This window comes from Ylistrum balloti, unplaced genomic scaffold, assembly GCF_031769215.1.
Source record: "Ylistrum balloti isolate Yb309-2 unplaced genomic scaffold, AGI_CSIRO_Ybal_v1 Utg370214, whole genome shotgun sequence".
NCBI lineage: Eukaryota > Metazoa > Mollusca > Bivalvia > Pectinida > Pectinidae > Ylistrum > Ylistrum balloti.
The window spans coordinates 823,402-840,890 of NW_026782182.1; the positions used below are offsets into that span (position 1 = coordinate 823,402).

Here is a 17,489-nt window from a genome sequence, read left to right on the forward strand (position 1 = left end):
ATAAGATAAAAAGTTCCCAATCTGGACAAATCATGTCAAATCACAAATGTATCGGTGATGGCTAAAGAAATGATGATATATTTCATATTTGTGATCTGCTGATAAACTGATAAGCCTAGTTGCTTAGATACAACTCTGAGAAAGATAAAGTCTGGGAAAAAAAGGTAGAAATTAAGTAGAATATGGTCGACTATCAAGGACAAATATTTGGTTTCCTTTTTTTAGCGTCTGTAATTTTTTGGTTGGATGAGATTAAGATACTTTTGGAATCCTATCACGAAACATTATGAAATATTGACACAAGAAAGAAAAATTAAACTTGTTGCATCCTCTGAATTACAAGCAAACAAACAAAACCAAATCTATCGTTCAAAACTATCTTTGAATGTTCACTGATGACCAAAATATATGAAGATACTATATCAATGAATGATAAGGTTTCGTTTTTTTAAGTAATATAAAAATATCCTTGGTTCTATCATGCAGAATATAACTCTCAGATAATCTTGAAATATCAGTAAAAATAAGAAAAAATTATAATCAAATTTGAATTTACCGAGATTAAAAAAGTGACATGTTTCTAGGTCAGTAAGAGACATTGCTTATATATACTTACCTGTTCTAAATAAAAAAATCACTAAAAATAATAACAGATTCCCATTCCTACATGTGTATAATATCAGTATTCAGTTTATGCCACAGCTTGATCTTTCAATGCACCATTCAAAATAAAGCATATCCACATTTTTTTTTTCATAGGAATTTGTTTCCACTGATTTTCTCGAGATTTTGAAACGTCCTTGATTGACTGATCTGAATACATCTGACAAGTATTTCTAGCGCTAGACAATTCTTGCACATATTTCAATCACAAAATCAAGCGAAGATTTTTAGCCAGGAAAAGTTGAGTTCCATAAAATTAATTGATTAACAGTATACAAGTATGCTGTAGACAACATGATAAGGTTTGTCAGCACCAAGCACTAGAATGTTGCTAAGTCAATAGAAATTGATGGAGAAGACATAATATCTCACTAAACACTTGATACTTAACTAGAAACAGATGCAAAACAAAAAAAGGTGATGAAAATGAAAATACAAATGACATGAAGAATAAATAATTACTATCTACATGTGATTTGTAAATCATAAACTGCATAGCACTGAACACATTCAAACTTAAATGCCATGGAAACCTGCATTGGTTAGTATGGAAATCTGTTTGTGTGCCATTCTAGTAGTAACTGTTTCTAAATATTGCACTAAAATATCGTAATAAAATAATGGGTTAGTCATGGCTCAACAGAATATACAAGACACAGAGAAGTTTAAGAAGCAAACGGAGGTAAACAAAAGGAAGAACTGTTATCCACCTGACATGGAAGATACATTGATCACAAAAACTACATCTTTTCTTTAAAATTGACGCAAACCTTTAGTCGACCACACTGCACATCGTGTGTGTGAAATGTGTGTGTAACAGACTGTGTCCTGTTGTGGAATCAGTATAACTTTGTTGGGATATTTATGATATACTCAACACAATCTACATGGATATTCCTAAAGGGTGAAAATTTACGCGCAATGCACCTAACCAATCAACACCATTTCTAAACTTTTAAATGATACTTTTAACCATGTTCATATATCAACTTTATGCCCATAAAATCAGATTAATTTATCCATACATATTGTTCACAATTACTATTTATATAAAAATATCTTGCCTAAACAAATTTACTTTAATATCTTACCTATCATAACAGAACAGACACAATTAACCATGATAATGGAAAGCAAATTGAATCACAATATCTACTTTGTAGAATTTATCAACAAGAAGTTGTAATTTTTGATATGTAACTTAAAACATTTAGGTAGTTTTCTCTCAGCTGACCTGATTAACTGGGTGCTACATCAAGTGATTGGTTGATTACTTTATCAAATGATTTGATTGGACACTACAGATGACAGGCTGACTAACATACCACATGATTTGATTGGACACTACAGACGATTGGGCACTACAGACAATTGGTTGACTAATGTATCAAATGATCTGATTGGATACTACACACAAATGGTTGACTGGCCTATTTACACCAAGCACCGGTATTGGTGGGGAAATGTTCCTTATAAAATATCACAATGGTACTAAAACAGAATACTGTCAACACGTGTATATTTACCATATAATGGAAGACAAAACTGATTTTTTGTCACTTAATACAAACACTGTCTTTTTTTTCATTTGATGATATGGTGATTTCATCATTTTTTAACATTCTTTCAATCTGATATAAAACCACAGACAAACATTCAACTTTCTTACCATATCGCTTCCAGATTTTCAGGCACTTTCATATTGCATAGACTATGTGATCTGGTTATAATGACATGATGGATAATTTCTGATGATGGTTAAGACAAAAGGTTAAGTCAGACAAGAGTTGTTAGTTTAACCTCTCTCCCGAGTCCAAACAAACCTTGTATGAAGAGAATTTTGTTCTCCTTGACTAAGCAATCCTTCAATCCTACAAAAATGTCCTATTCTACTCAACATATGACAAAATTAATGACTTTTAGTGTATGACCGTATTTTCTTTGGCTTTCACACTTTTTAAAAATTGATGGAGAAAGAAAATGTCGAAACAAAACTGGAAAAAAAAAAATTAGCAAATTAAAATAAAAAAATCCATTCTTGCAAACTGATACCAACCTTCCATTCATCATACTGAAATTCATTCCTCTTAGTTCACATCATTTTCACATGTCCACAAACATTACAACACATATAAGGGCAGAAATATTTCAATTTGTAGTTTGTAATTTTATCATAACTTAAAAATTAAATACATTATACAAATTAAAATGCTTTCTTTATAATTCCATTACCTACAGATTTTTTCCGGTAGCATCAATACATCTTATTAAAAATATAAATACCCTTCATATATAATTAGTTGAACTTCCATAAGCTTTTAAAACAACAAATTATCTAGTTTATTCACAATATGTCAAGTAAAATTCCAACAAGACTAACCATACAAACACTCAGAGCTATAGTACTTCAAAAATATCCAACTTCAGGTTTTAAATGTTATTCAGCTTTGAGAAAAAAATACTTTTGAAGTTCAGTGTTTACATATATTGGTTTTTATGACTCTGAATCATCATTAGTTGAAATATGTATAACAGACGAAATTATAATTTTCATTTTTTCAGAATAAAAGCTAAAGTTTTGCATATCTGAAATTATGATACAGTTACACAAGTGCATTATGGGTATATCAATATTGAAATATACATTCATTTAAATGTTTTCATGTAAATGCCATAAAATAAGATGTCCATTTCATTTTAGACATAAAGGAACAACTTTCTCCCTTATGGAAACTAAATTTTAAAGATCTGTCAAATTTTGGAACATAAAGTATTAATAAAGAAATATTACACAGCTGTAGCAAATGTAAACTTAAAAGTCTGAACTATTTTAGTTCCATAGTAACATGCAAACTGATGAAGAATTAAATTCCTTCCAAACTCCTGTGCCTCCAAGTTCGGATCAAGGATCCAGCCTCAAACCGACTGCACAGTCCCTTAAACATTGCTGTAATAGTCATCAGCCATTTCATTCCAAATGAAAGGAAATTTTATCATTGCTTGCAGTGAAAAAAAAGTAGCACATGCTTAGTTGCTAAGAAACAATTCCATTGCTACGGTAACAGAATGAACCAGCATTCTTCCTTAGCTATGCTACTGGTGAGGTCATTAAAGGTCACATTCCAGTGTAAGTGCATTAATCCATGACAACCGGTATCCATGACAACCGGTTACCATAACAGTTGGTGCATTTTTTTATATTTGCCATATATGCAATAGTTTGGTAGGAGTAGGGATTTGAGTGTATATATAAATAGTATATTGGAGTTGTCTGCCCTTTGTCCTGGTTTGCAGATTTCTACAAGTGGCAGTGCAAGTAACATGATGAGACATTGTTTTTCCATATGAAATATCAAAACAAGGCTGAAAATTCATCGATGCCGAAAACGATTCTTTCAACCTGATCTACGACATCGTGTGCATATAAGGAAAACACCTAACGTCCTACATTTGCAATAATTTTTGAAATACTTCCTTCGATGTTTGCAGTATTTACGAATCACTCTATCAACAGGTGAGTGTGTGTCTATGGGACTATGAATGATCTCACCTGGACGATAACAGTCGCCACTATTGTAGTCACAGTATCGCATGTGAGTTTTAGCATAAGATGCCTTAATCTGTTTAATATCAGGCACATTTGCAATACAAGTAAATTGGAATCGTTCCTCAAATGCCCCTGTTTGTGTGGAATTTATTCGGAACCATGGGCTCCACGGTGTCACACGCTGAATCTCTGGAATAAAAAAAAGGACAAACTGGTAGGCACGCCAACCACAAGTTTTCCATCAGGAAAGAATGACTTGTTATATAATTTTCCTTTTTTTTTCTTTTTTACAAAAAAGGACTCATCCTTATTATGCCTTCTAAACCAGTTTTGCATTTTGTTTCATAAGATTATCTTTTTGATTTTACTGCCTCACATATCCAACAATGAAACAAAGACAGTTTTCATTTTCATTCCAATAAAACTTTTTTTCTGTCCATGCTATCAATGACTACCTCAATCTTGTTGCTGAATGATAATTAATTGTTATGAAGCAGTGATCTGAAAACTCCCCCCCGAAAAAGCAGTGAGATGGTTCATCAAAGCCATGTGACCAATCCCATGATGCAGTGGTGAGTGGAAGTGAAATCTAGAGAGCATGGCTATCTTTAGTGTGACTTATAGAAAGCAAATAGACCTGATTAAAGGTTCTTTGCTGACAAAATATCAAACACAACTGACTTTAGGATATATTTGCCAAAGTACTAATATAAGTTTTTATTGTTTGATAAAAGACGACTGGTGGTGTTAACATGAGTAAGTGATTGAAATCCTTATCACATTTCACAATTTAATTAAGGCTTGGTCTGGTAAATTGTAGAAATAAACAAGTATCTGAGGCCATTCTCATTTCTTTATCATTTATCCAAGATTATACATTAACATAAATAATCAATTTCCAAATTGTCGCATCATTTGTCATCAAAATGTTTCATTATAAATCAAAACTTCCGCATTTGTGATAAAACAGTATGTCAAAGAAAACCTTCTATTTTTTTTTAACATGTAGAGACAAAAATGTGTGTCCTTGTATGACTTTTCTTCAAGTGTAATAAATGATGCAACACTTGTGAATGTTGACTAAATCAAATACTGATTAAATCCTAAATGGTTTAGACTGTTTAGAGGTATGTTATGTAAGGTACATTGTATTAGGATGAAGGGACAGGAAAACTATCGTCATCTATCTAGATGTACAGATGAAGGAAATAGGACTCGGTGTTACCTATAATAACAATGTTCCTCTTTCCTCAAAAGAAGATTTTGGCTTTAGCACATGAGATACCTGTCTACAATGAGTTATATTTTGATGTAGATAAATGTACATACCATCACACACATAGGTATTGCACATCCTCGTTTCATTTATATTACCCTCACAAGGGAAACCTCCCCTTTGGGGTCTTGGACTACTGCACGCACGACGTCGTAATTGTATGCCTCCACTACACTTTGCTGAGCAATCTGACCACTCCGTCCACGGGGCCCAGCCTCCATCTACAGGGGGCTCTATACGGATAAATGGTATACATGGTTATCAAACTGATACATAGTGAACATCAATCAGAGGGGAGGATATACACTCAGTCAATAATCAGGTTTGACCTCTATTGTGACAAGGTCAATGGATTGTCTTATTACAAATTTGCTGCATCAAATGATTCCAATGAGATTTATTGCCATACTGAACTTTTCTTTGCAGGCAACAGCTTTTATCAAAAATAAACCTAAAGTTTATAATAAGTCTACAAGAGTTTTTCTATCTTCCACTGTGATGTGTGATGGCGATTTACATGACAAACATACAGCAGAAGGTGGACATGCTATGCCTTATACTAATGATAATACCCACCTGGACAGCTTGGGTTACCAGGACAGTATCCCTCATCTGTGGTATGACCCATACACAGGTTACCACCATATTTTGGTGGAGGGTTGCTACAGTAACGCTGGCGTGTCCTTGTACCATTAAACCCACAGGTGATGGAGCAAACTGACCACTCAGTCCAGTCAGTCCACTGACCATGCACTGAAAAGACAAATGTACATTCCAGTAATTGAACAACATCTGTAGAGAAAATTCAAGGTAGGAATTCTGGCAGAAATATATGGTTAATAATTTTCATGCTAATTCCAAGATCTAAAAACAATTTCAATAGACACAACTTCCTTCTTGACTTTTTCTGTGAAAAGAAAAGTTGCTTACTGGTGCAATTGACCACTTCTACATTCTGCCCTGGACAGTCTGAACCACCGTATAAGGGTTTAGGATTATCACATGACCTTGTGCGACAGAGACATCTACCAGCAGCAGGATCATTGACCATCTGTTGACAGGATGACCAAGAACTCCAGACTGACCATGACCCATCCACTGTAAAAATGTTGACAGAAAAGACGGCATTAGCTACATATTTATCTTTATATATTCTTTTGTTTCAATTTTAATAAACAAATATTTAGTTTTTTATCGTTTTCTTTAACTCAGATTTGCTCTCCACAAAAAAATAGTTACAAAAAGAAAAAAATATATATATATAAATATTGAAAGCATGTAATGATAAACAAATGTGCTGGCCATTCTAGATTTGGAGATTTGTCCATGAGGAAATCCAAGTCTGTTTGTTCAAAACACTTGAAAAGGTACACATATAATCAAATACATGCATTCACATCACCTGAATATCTTACAAAATTATGTTCATTGAATTAAATGCTATTCAAAAGAGGGAATACCTATACAGATCACTCATAAAACATTAGTCCGATACACCCTTAAGATAAAACTGAAATGTAGGATACATCCTTAAGGTTGGACTTTGATAAGGCTGTATACATCCGTAAAGTTGGACTTTGATAAGACTGCATATTTCCTTAAGGTTGGACTTTGATAAGGCTGCATACATCCTTAAGGTTGGACTTTGCTAAGGTTGCATACTTCCTTAAGGTTGAATTTTGATAAGTCTGTATACTTCCTTAAGGTTCGACTTTGATAAGGTTGCATACTTCCTTAAGGTCAAATTGTTGTGCATTGCTGACATGTTACCTGGGTGTTCTATTACAGGACAGGAGGTCATGGCCTGCTCCCAGTAGTGAAGGGATGGCATCCCATCTGGAGCTGTGGTACACTGATCAATGGCTTGGTTCCAGCCACAGTATGGATCCATGGCATTCAAACACAGACTAAGGGAGATAACCACATCATTATCAGTAAAAAATGTGTCATTACAGAAGGAGAATTGCTTATCAAATTTCTGATGTCAAAGTTTAATGTACACTGCTGTCAAATGAATTACTTCATGTTTTATTTGACAGCATGAGCAATTTTTGTTTACAGTGTCATGTAAAATTAAAGTTTTATTAGAGAATTATAAACAGAGTATAGAATTGAAATTCACAGACTGAAATCTATGCGCTAAATTTACTGTAATGAAGAACTCACTCTCGGGATGTAAACCGTTCACATCTGTGTAAGGGAATTCTGATCAGGGTTCCATGAGTGACAACAAAGATGGCTCCCTACAATCGAAACAAAAATTTGAGATAAACCAAGAAAGTCTTAATATCATTAAACAAACAAAGTACACTTTTCCCCTTTTCTTTTTGAAAATAGGACATTTTGGCCAATGTTGTTACCGTTTTACATGTATATATATATATACTTACCACCCGTTTGTCTATCTGAAGTGTCTTCACAGGTTTGTGGTCTCCATTAGGAACCACTTTGATCTCCTCCAGAAGACAGGTGTCCTTGATATCGGGGATGGTTGTAATTTTACGTATGCTTCCAGTGTCCGTGGCTAGAAACATGATTCTGTATGAATGGTGTTTCCCCTCCACGTAATCCACCACCACATGTGTCCACCTATGTAAAAATCACAACAGTGCAATGTCTGTCACCTTATATTGAGAAGCAAACCAAAACGAAATGAACAAGAAGCAAGACCTTCGTGTTTATTATACTGTAATTTTGTTTGTTTGTTTTAGATTTGTTTCATTTCCCCTGCATTTTGTCTGAAATAAATGCTTTGCCCTATTTACCCAAATTGATCATTCAGTACATAATCCATGATGGAGATGCAGAAACTTTGACCTTAAATTATTATCTGACTTGTATGCCAATAGTAAATAGTTACAGCAGTGGGGACTACTTAAAATCCCTAACACCAGTGGGGACTACTTAAAATTCCCAACACCAGTGGGGACTACTTAAAATCCCTAACACCAGTGGGGACTACTTAAAATCCCTAACACCAGTGGGGACTACTTAAAATCCCTAACACCAGTGGGGACTACTTAAAATCCCTAACACCAGTGGGGACTACTTACAATCCCTAACACCAGTGGGGACTACTTAAAATCCCTAACACCAGTGGGGACTACTTAAACTCCCTAACACCAGTGGGGACTACTTACAATCCCTAACACCAGTGGGGACTACTTAAACTCCCTAACACCTAAGGGAGCTGTGTAACTCTGATCATCTCCTCTTCAATTTTCCTATTGGAAGGGTCTCCAAAAGCTACCTAATCATATCCCGTCTTTTCCACTGGAGGGAATTGCTTTTTACCTTTTCATTGTTTTTCACCATCAGAGAGTGTTGTACATCAGCTTTAGTTCTTCTCCATCAGAGGGAATTAGATGAATGATGCTTTCCTTATGTTTCATTTCATACCAATTAATTCTAAATGTCTCATCCTATCCAAAAACAGACACATGACCCAGAATTCCCAGCTTTTGTCAAGTTTGGCCAAGGAGTGAAAAATAAGCTACCTTTCATTCTGCCCTACTAAGGCAGGCTGTATAGAGGTCGGTTGTACTGCTAGGTCCATCATCTGGAACTCTTGGGCATTCATTATCTGTTGTTCTGCTTTGTTGAGTAGACTATCATCAGCTGTCCTCTTATTTGTTGTTTCATCAGATGGACACTATTAAAAGCAAAAATGAAATTAGAGCAAATTCTTAACCAGATTTGTTCCAATACATGTATCTACTGAGGATGGATGGAAGACCCCCAGGACATCAGTCTTTCCCAATATAACATTTCTGCTGGTATTCTGGAGTAACTAAAGCCAAATATGTCTTTTAACAGAATACTGTGATGCAGTAGTTTAAAGGTTGTTGAGTCTGTATGATATTAGGTTCTGATGTTTGTAAAAATATATAGACTATTTAGATAAATCACCAATGTATCAGTATCTTTGATCTTTAGCTGTGATGGTTATTAATATCAATAGCACACTTTGTATTCTTCTGTGATTACAGATAATGGAATACATTTCACGATAGATAGTGACATACCTCTATAAGAGGGTGAATGTTTTCATACGGTTCCCAAACAGAACGGTCATTTTGTTGGTATTTGTAGGGTCCTGTCAGAGCTGTGTGGAATGCTGACATATTAAATGTACAGATTGCTGATCCAGCTATGCTGTTCCTGTAATATCAGTAACAATTAAACATCACACATTTACATGTTCAGATGGAAAAAATATAAAAGACATTCCAATCTAAGGACATTATTTCTGATCTAGGATTTTCTCCACAAAATATGACACTGAATTCACATGAAATTTTGAAATATGAAAAGAAAATTTCGATAAGATTTGTCCTCTTGAATTCAATTTTTAACAGTCATTTTATTAATGATATAACATTTTATTTTTTTAAATTTGAAGCTGCACACCATTAAAAATTACTTACATTGGGGTGGTGAAAATAGCATAAAGGAATTTATCTCCATTGGGTGTTGTTAATAAATGTGTAGCCTGAATTTCATCAAAATAAAATGGATAATCGCCCGACAGGGAGCAGTTCATTCTCGCTTTATGGTATGTCGTGAATTTATCCTCCAGCACCACATTTCCTCCTCGATCCGTCTGAAAAATAATCCCAAATGATTTCAAGGTCAATAAAATGTTTTGTATATTAATCCTATTTAAAAAGTTGTAAACTAAACAAGGTCCTTTCCACATGGACTGAGCTGATTTTTGAAAAAGGTATGTATCATTTCAAATTTGTTAATTCTACAGTTAACTAGAAAAGTCTATAAAACATGAATCCCCCTCCCTTCCACATACTTCTATAAAAGTCAGAATCTGATTAGGTGTATACATGAGGTACCTAAGTATAGACCTTGGAGAGATTCTCAACTATAAGGTATACCTTTGACAGTGATTTGGAAATAACGGGACAAGATGAAAGGGCAGGGAAGATGTTACTTGCCCTTTAAATGATGGCAGAGGGAAAAACATGTGTGAATATACAACCATAATAAGATATTACAAATCATTGGAAGAACTATATTTGGGATAGGAAAAGGTGGAAAACTGTTATACAAAACCAATCTTATGTGGGACTTAAATAAAGTTTAGTAGAACTCTGTTAAATAGGTGTTGGTTTCACTTTGAAAATGTATTTCATACTTTTAGGATGATAACAAACGAGTCTTATCACAAAATCGCAAAGATTAATATACTTTTTATCATTTTGCACTGAATTTGAATGTAATGTTATAGAAAGAGAAATAAATTTTGATAAACTTACCTTACAAATTCTTGCTACTCTAGAGTAAATTCTCTGAAAGAGAAAACACAGATAATTAATAACAGTACAACCAACATGTCCTGCTCTTGGACAAATATGATCGAACATAATGTAATATATGATGTTGGCTTAGCAGTATACTGATTTACATTAAGATCTCCTCATGGATAGCCTGAAACCTAACAACAAACTTTATACTGTTTGTTTGGATGATTATTGTGTAAGGACAATAGAATACTTACTTTGCCACAATTAATATACTCTACAGCAACTTCTCGGAAGAAAAAATAAACAAAATCTCCTATTTCATAGGAACTAATAAAATCAGGCTCTGAAACAGACAAAAATAATAATAGTATTAACAAAATAAAATAGGTCCCTAATCAGAATCAAAGGAATAGCATATTCTACTGAATCCAAAATCTGGAGATATTTTATAATTTGTCTGACCTCAAGCAAAATGGTCCTGCATGTGAAACTTCTATAAAATAGACCATCTAAAAATCTGTATCATATATATATTCAGCTTAGGATCTTGAGGTGCAAGAATTATGATTTGTACTGTTTCTCACCATTAAGCCATTTAGAATTTGCCAATGTTCTTAGCTGTGACCTGTCACCATAAATTCTATAGATAAGGGATTCCCGTCCTGTGATGTCTACTGGTGTTGAACTGTAAAAGTTGCCATCAGTTGTCATCAGAGCTGTGGAATTTTCATTAGGATTTAGCGGACAGAATCCTATACCTCCTTCTTGTTGTGTTATATTACTGAGATCTTCAGGCTGCACAAAATTATTTATAAGAGTTAACTCCCTTAGGTCATTAGCAGAATTTTTACAAGGCAACATTATCTGAGAATTGAAATAAAATCTAAGAATTTCTTGCAAAATTTCATTTACAGTTTCTAAAATCTAAACGATGCTTTATTCAATTATAATTCTGGAGCAGTAATTGATCTGAAATTTAAATTTTAACAAATTCACATTGCCTTCACTACAGATTCAGAAAGTGACACTTGACACTGACATCTACAATTTCTCTGGTGTCTTCTATCAGGTGTTATATTATTATACAAAATGTGTATTCACTTGTACCAGACATACGTGTCAGTATATAAATATATATTACACTTGACTTACCTGTCGCCAGGTACAGATGGGTTTGTATGAGTTGGTCCCACAAGAAATCACCTGGTCCTCGTGAACCAGTAGCACCCGGATGAAGTTGTAACACTCACTCTGAAACATACAAATATCAGATACTTGCTATGCTGGAAGGACAATATATCATAGTATGCAGGTTATTTACAAGAGCTGTTACCCAAAATTTAAAAAAATTGAGTACCAATATAATAATATGATTTCATTCTCCATGTTTATCCTTTTTTCCTACTGAAAACCAATATATGTGAGTGGGCTTAATGCCAGGGATGGGCTTGTTGTTTGTTAAATACAATAGTTATAATACACTCTGGTTAAAAGGAAAGTGACTAAAAATAATGATATCTACATCACAACACAAACAGTGTTGAATGTAAACAATTTTTGTACCAATGATCATTTGCATATTAGCAAGCTAATTTCGCCTAATGTACCAAAAACTAAACATCATCAAATTTATTTAATATTCTCTCCCTCAAATTTTTGTAATATTATGGTAACTTGGTAGAGTTTTTCTTAGTATACTGTAGTTTCTTAATAACGATCTTAAAATCATTTATCCGATAACTGACTCAGATTGCACAGCTTCCAAAATGTAGAAGTTTATACTGGGGGGGTATAAAACATCTATAATGTATTAAGTAGTGTAAGACACAGGTTTCAACCTGTTCTGATGAAATAATTACCCGATAGAAAAGAGATTGGAGTTTTGGGATGAATGGACAGATTGACTCTGACAGATGGACATACTCTAAAGAAATCTCCGCGCTTCTACTGCTCAACAGGAAGAGGCAGAAAATGGTTACAATGTCATGTTTGATTTTTTTCTTATCAGAGAAAAAAATCTTAGAGGCCTTGATACAAATGACGTAAAGGGGAATCGTATATTTACCACCTTCTAAAGTTGGTGTTGATTTAAAAGATTGGGAGGAATCCTGGACAGTAACTTCTTCAGAGAGACAGGATGGGCTGCTTATCAGGTAAAACTCAGATACTAACTCTGATACGACAGATCAGGAAAAATATCAAATCACTACAGGGAGTAATCAGTAGTTGACTCTGTGGGGGAGCAATCATTATCTACAGGTGTTGAGTGCCAACAGGATTTTTCTTCATCCTCACTGAAACTTTAGCTACTTTTTGAACACTGTTTTAAAAATAGGTGTATCAGCGTATAACAGATGGATTTAAGGATGGAGAGAGAAGTTTCGACTAAGTACCAAGTCTGACGAGAAGAGTTTCAAGACATGTATTGAGACAAAGTTGTGTAACTTACCGGATCTACTCCTTTGTTATTACATAACATGCGTGTTTCCTCTGTAGATCTCCATTCTACTGTTTGGATTACAGTCAGATTGTCCAAGCTCATCCGGAACAACACGCCCCTGTATCAAATAATGTTAAAATGTTGTCAAAATCTCTTGTTGATGCCAGACCCAATTATAAAGATAAATATGAAAAATAACCCATACTTGATACCATACCAATTTACCTGTACTCAAGTCTATTTTCACACCAATTTACCTGTCCTCAAATCAGTTTGAACACTAATCTACCTATACTAAAGTTTATAGGAACAATTTACCTGTCCTCAAATCAGTTTGAACACTAATTTACCTATACTAAAGTTTATAGGAACAATTTACCTGTCCTCAAATCAGTTTGAACACTAATCTACCTATACTAAAGTTTATAGGAACAATTTACCTGTCCTCAAATCAGTTTGAACACTAATCTACCTATACTAAAGTTTATAGGAACAATTTACCTGTCCTCAAATCAGTTTGAACACTAATTTACCTATACTAAAGTTTATAGGAACAATTTACCTGTCCTCAAATCAGTTTGAACACTAATTTACCTATACTAAAGTTTATAGGAACAATTTACCTGTCCTCAAATCAGTTTGAACACTAATTTACCTATACTAAAGTTTATAGGAACAATTTACCTGTCATCAAATCAGTTTGAACACTAATTTACTTATACTAAAGTTTATAGGAACAATTTACCTGTCCTCAAATCAGTTTTACTAATTTACTATACTAAAGTTTATAGGAACAATTTACCTGTCCTCAAATCAGTTTGAACACTAATTTACTTATACTAAAGTTTATAGGAACAATTTACCTGTCCTGAAATCAGTTTGAACACTAATTTACCTATACTAAAGTTTATAGGAACAATTTACCTGTCCTCAAATCTACTTGAAAACCAATTAACCAGTATTCATTCTATTTGAACACTAATTTACCTGTACTCAAATTATTTTAACACCAATTTACCTATACTCAGCCTGGCAATTTGATTCACCTCTATTTAGTTTTGTAAATACATGTACGTATTGTAGTTTATCATTAAACTGTATATAACCTACCTGGCCCCCACTAGGAGCTGGTCCCTTGGGATATCTACAGTCAGTTGTATATAACCTACCTGGCCCCCACTAGGAGCTGGTCCCTTGGGATATCTACAGTCAGCTGTATATAACCTACCTGGCCCTCACTAGGAGCTGGTCCCTTGGGATATCTACAGTCAGTTGTATATAACCTACCTGGCCCCAACTAGGAGCTGGTCCCTTGGGATATCTACAGTCAGTTGTATATAACCTACCTGGCCCCTACTAGGAGCTGGTCCCTTGGTATATCTACAGTCAGCTGTACATAACCTACCTGGCCCCTACTAGGAGCTGGTCCCTTGGTATATCTACAGTCAGCTGTACATAACCTACCTGGCCCCTACTAGGAGCTGGTCCCTTGGGATATCTACAGTCAGCTGTACATAACCTTCCAGGTCATCATTACGGAAAATATGGAAAACCTGCTGCAGGTTGGAAAGTTCTAGAAAGATAAAAGAGAAAACAAAGGGTAAAAATAAAACACTAAATCCTGTAATTGATCCTCAAAAAAGCTATAAAAAGATACAAAAAATTCCAATTTTGGTCATCATTAATTGCAATTATTAAAATGTATATGTTTGTGTGCATCTGTCTTCATGAATAACATGTAACATGTCAGCTTTTGTGTTTTTCTGAATTTGTATGATCATGTTCTTGGAGCAATTTAAACTGATGAACTTGGTCTTGTGAAAACTGGAATTTCAATGAAGTAGATGAGATTGATAATTATATTAATGATTGATGTCATGTCTTCCAGAACCCAACATGTTTTAGTAGTTACATCATGATAAATATTTCTCTTTGATATACCATGTCCTTTCAACAGAATTAAGGTTTTTTTCCAAATTCTGTTAGATGATATATCACTGTGTGCTGTCCATTTTAGCCTAGTTGGGCTGTTAAAGATGACATTATCTGGCCTATAATTGTGGAGTAAAGGATTTAAGGCAGTGTACTCGGCAAATAAGAGTTCCAATTTGTCTGGAGTCTTTCTGAGCTTTTTTTTTAAAAAAAAAAAAGTCACTTCACGTGATTTGCCCAGATATAGAAATTTGATCTAAGTCATTATAAAACATTACTAGTCATAATTACATTGAAAATGCTCTGAAATATCACTGGGAATATTTTGAAAATACCAACAAAGTATTTCTTATAGTAAAGCTTCTTTTTCGGCAAACCAGCATGAGGGCTTCTTTCAAGAACAAATATCTTACAAATAAAATACAGCATCAAACTTCTGAAAGCTATTGAGACATGCAACATGTCAACATGAAGTAGCCCCTCAAAACCTACTCGAATACCTGGACACTCCTCCCATCTATCTGTCAGGGCCCAATAAATCTCCTATCCACCTCGTCAGCCCCAGTATTAAAACTGGTGACACCAGCCACATGAGTATAGGGTATTAAGTGGAAGTTGACAGACATAATGATATCGTTCAACAACTGACTTCCATACATTACTCCACAAAATATTTTTATGACATTAAAAAAACATACATTCTCTGAGAGGGGGCCAGTTAATGTAGTAGTGAAGCTTCAGATGTGTCCTTTTTAAAGGATCATATCATAAATTGTCACAAAGGGGACTGGAGGTAAATGCCTGTTTACGATGGAATATCCATTCACGTTTTCAATTCAAATAACTTAAATTCATGATTTTTTCTATACAGCAAATACAGATGGCGCTTTTCTGAGGAACCTCATTTTAACAATACTTACAATGAAAGGGTAAATCTTTATTTACATGAAAAATAATTTTGTTAGCTTTTCATAAAATTCTTTAAGGTCAAATAAAGTGATGTATGAGAAACCATAAACACTATAAATGTATATGTGTTGGACACATTAGGATTTCTTAATGTTGTGAATTATGTTTACGGCAAACCTCAACATATAATTTTCAATTTAACAAAGTTCCAATTGATATGAATGTTCAGTAAGGAAACAAGTGTTAAATTACTGAAAACCTTATTATTATTGAAGTAAGTTTGCTGTATTACAACTGTACACTGAAGGAAGAGACAGTTTGAATCCTATGACCCAATAAAGATTTAAAATGTTAATAACCAGCATTGAACAATTCATCATTAAATAAATTTTGATTTTGATTTTCAACAAAATAAACCATCAAGTCTCTGAAGGAATTTAAATATGTTTTGTGGACTTAAATTATTGTTATCTGTAGGTTGCACTTTTGGAATCTTAAGTTAAAGATAGACAACTTTAAACTCTAATAAGATCTTAAGAGTCCAAGCTCTGCACATGAGATTCAGTTCAGCAATCTTGAAAATATAAATGGACAGCTATATAGGCCAGCCTGGTGTTTTTTAAATATCAAATAAAGAGATACCGTTTATCAATACCGACTGATATCAAAGAAATCTTCCAGAATTCTTCCCTCACTCTTCAGAACTGATGCCCATGGGGAGACCTGATTGGTAAAAAGATTAGCCTCAGAGTTTCCCAAATAGTGTGATGGTTTTACAAAACAAAAACGTCATGGTTTACAAAGATAAGTAGATTACTGGCATAAAGCTGTGTAAACGCTCCTGGAGTCCCATGTTATAGTTTATAAAAGTCAGCTAGATTGGTATCACACATACAATCCACCTCGTAGACTGCTGTTGATACTGGTCCAGACTGACAGTTACTGGTCAGTATACTTAACACAGAAATACGGTCCAGTTTTTTTCTATCCCAATAAAAAAAATATATAAGTTGTATATTTCAAAGCTAATGTGTCCAAGATTACAAAGAGATAGTCCGTTTTCGTGCTCTACTGTAATGATACCTAGGTGTTTAAAGAAATGGAAATGTGCTAATCAGGCCTGTTCACCTTGACCTCTTCCAAAAAGATTCAGAAAATTACTATAATCTAGATACAAAGTAATATCCAAATGTATTAATAAACCAACATGAATTTTGAGTTTCTGTCTCTTATTTAATCTACATGTATTAAAATATTGGCAAGTTTGAATAAGCGAGATTTCTTGTTAATATGAACTTAACTTTTAGAATCAATCTTGAAAAATAGAAAGGTTTTTTAACAATTCCTATAAAACCTTTCTTTTATGTTGATTCCTCTCTTGGAATAATTTCTTTTCAAAGAGGTGCAAATTTTCACGTGGGTATAAATCTTCTAAGATTAAAGCTTATAGATATATTTTAGAAG

At 33.9% G+C, this 17,489-nt stretch overlaps 1 protein-coding gene across 2 annotated transcripts in view; it reads right to left on the bottom strand.

Moving 5' to 3' along the window:
• LOC132551764 (semaphorin-5A-like) overlaps positions 1 to 17,489 on the bottom strand; it is a 92,699-nt gene that overhangs the window by 7,724 nt on the left and 67,486 nt on the right. For both annotated transcript variants that reach the window (XM_060215899.1, XM_060215900.1), the window contains exons 3-18: positions 14,649 to 14,757; positions 13,194 to 13,302; positions 11,897 to 11,995; positions 11,329 to 11,539; positions 10,999 to 11,087; positions 10,757 to 10,789; positions 9,914 to 10,089; positions 9,512 to 9,647; positions 8,984 to 9,138; positions 7,877 to 8,075; positions 7,653 to 7,729; positions 7,257 to 7,393; positions 6,417 to 6,584; positions 6,063 to 6,239; positions 5,540 to 5,719; positions 4,214 to 4,399 (exon numbers count right to left, since the gene is read on the bottom strand). In XM_060215899.1, coding sequence (XP_060071882.1) covers positions 4,214 to 4,399; positions 5,540 to 5,719; positions 6,063 to 6,239; positions 6,417 to 6,584; positions 7,257 to 7,393; positions 7,653 to 7,729; positions 7,877 to 8,075; positions 8,984 to 9,138; positions 9,512 to 9,647; positions 9,914 to 10,089; positions 10,757 to 10,789; positions 10,999 to 11,087; positions 11,329 to 11,539; positions 11,897 to 11,995; positions 13,194 to 13,302; positions 14,649 to 14,757 — 2,241 coding nt within the window. The remainder of the gene's footprint in view (positions 1 to 4,213; positions 4,400 to 5,539; positions 5,720 to 6,062; positions 6,240 to 6,416; positions 6,585 to 7,256; positions 7,394 to 7,652; positions 7,730 to 7,876; positions 8,076 to 8,983; positions 9,139 to 9,511; positions 9,648 to 9,913; positions 10,090 to 10,756; positions 10,790 to 10,998; positions 11,088 to 11,328; positions 11,540 to 11,896; positions 11,996 to 13,193; positions 13,303 to 14,648; positions 14,758 to 17,489) is intronic.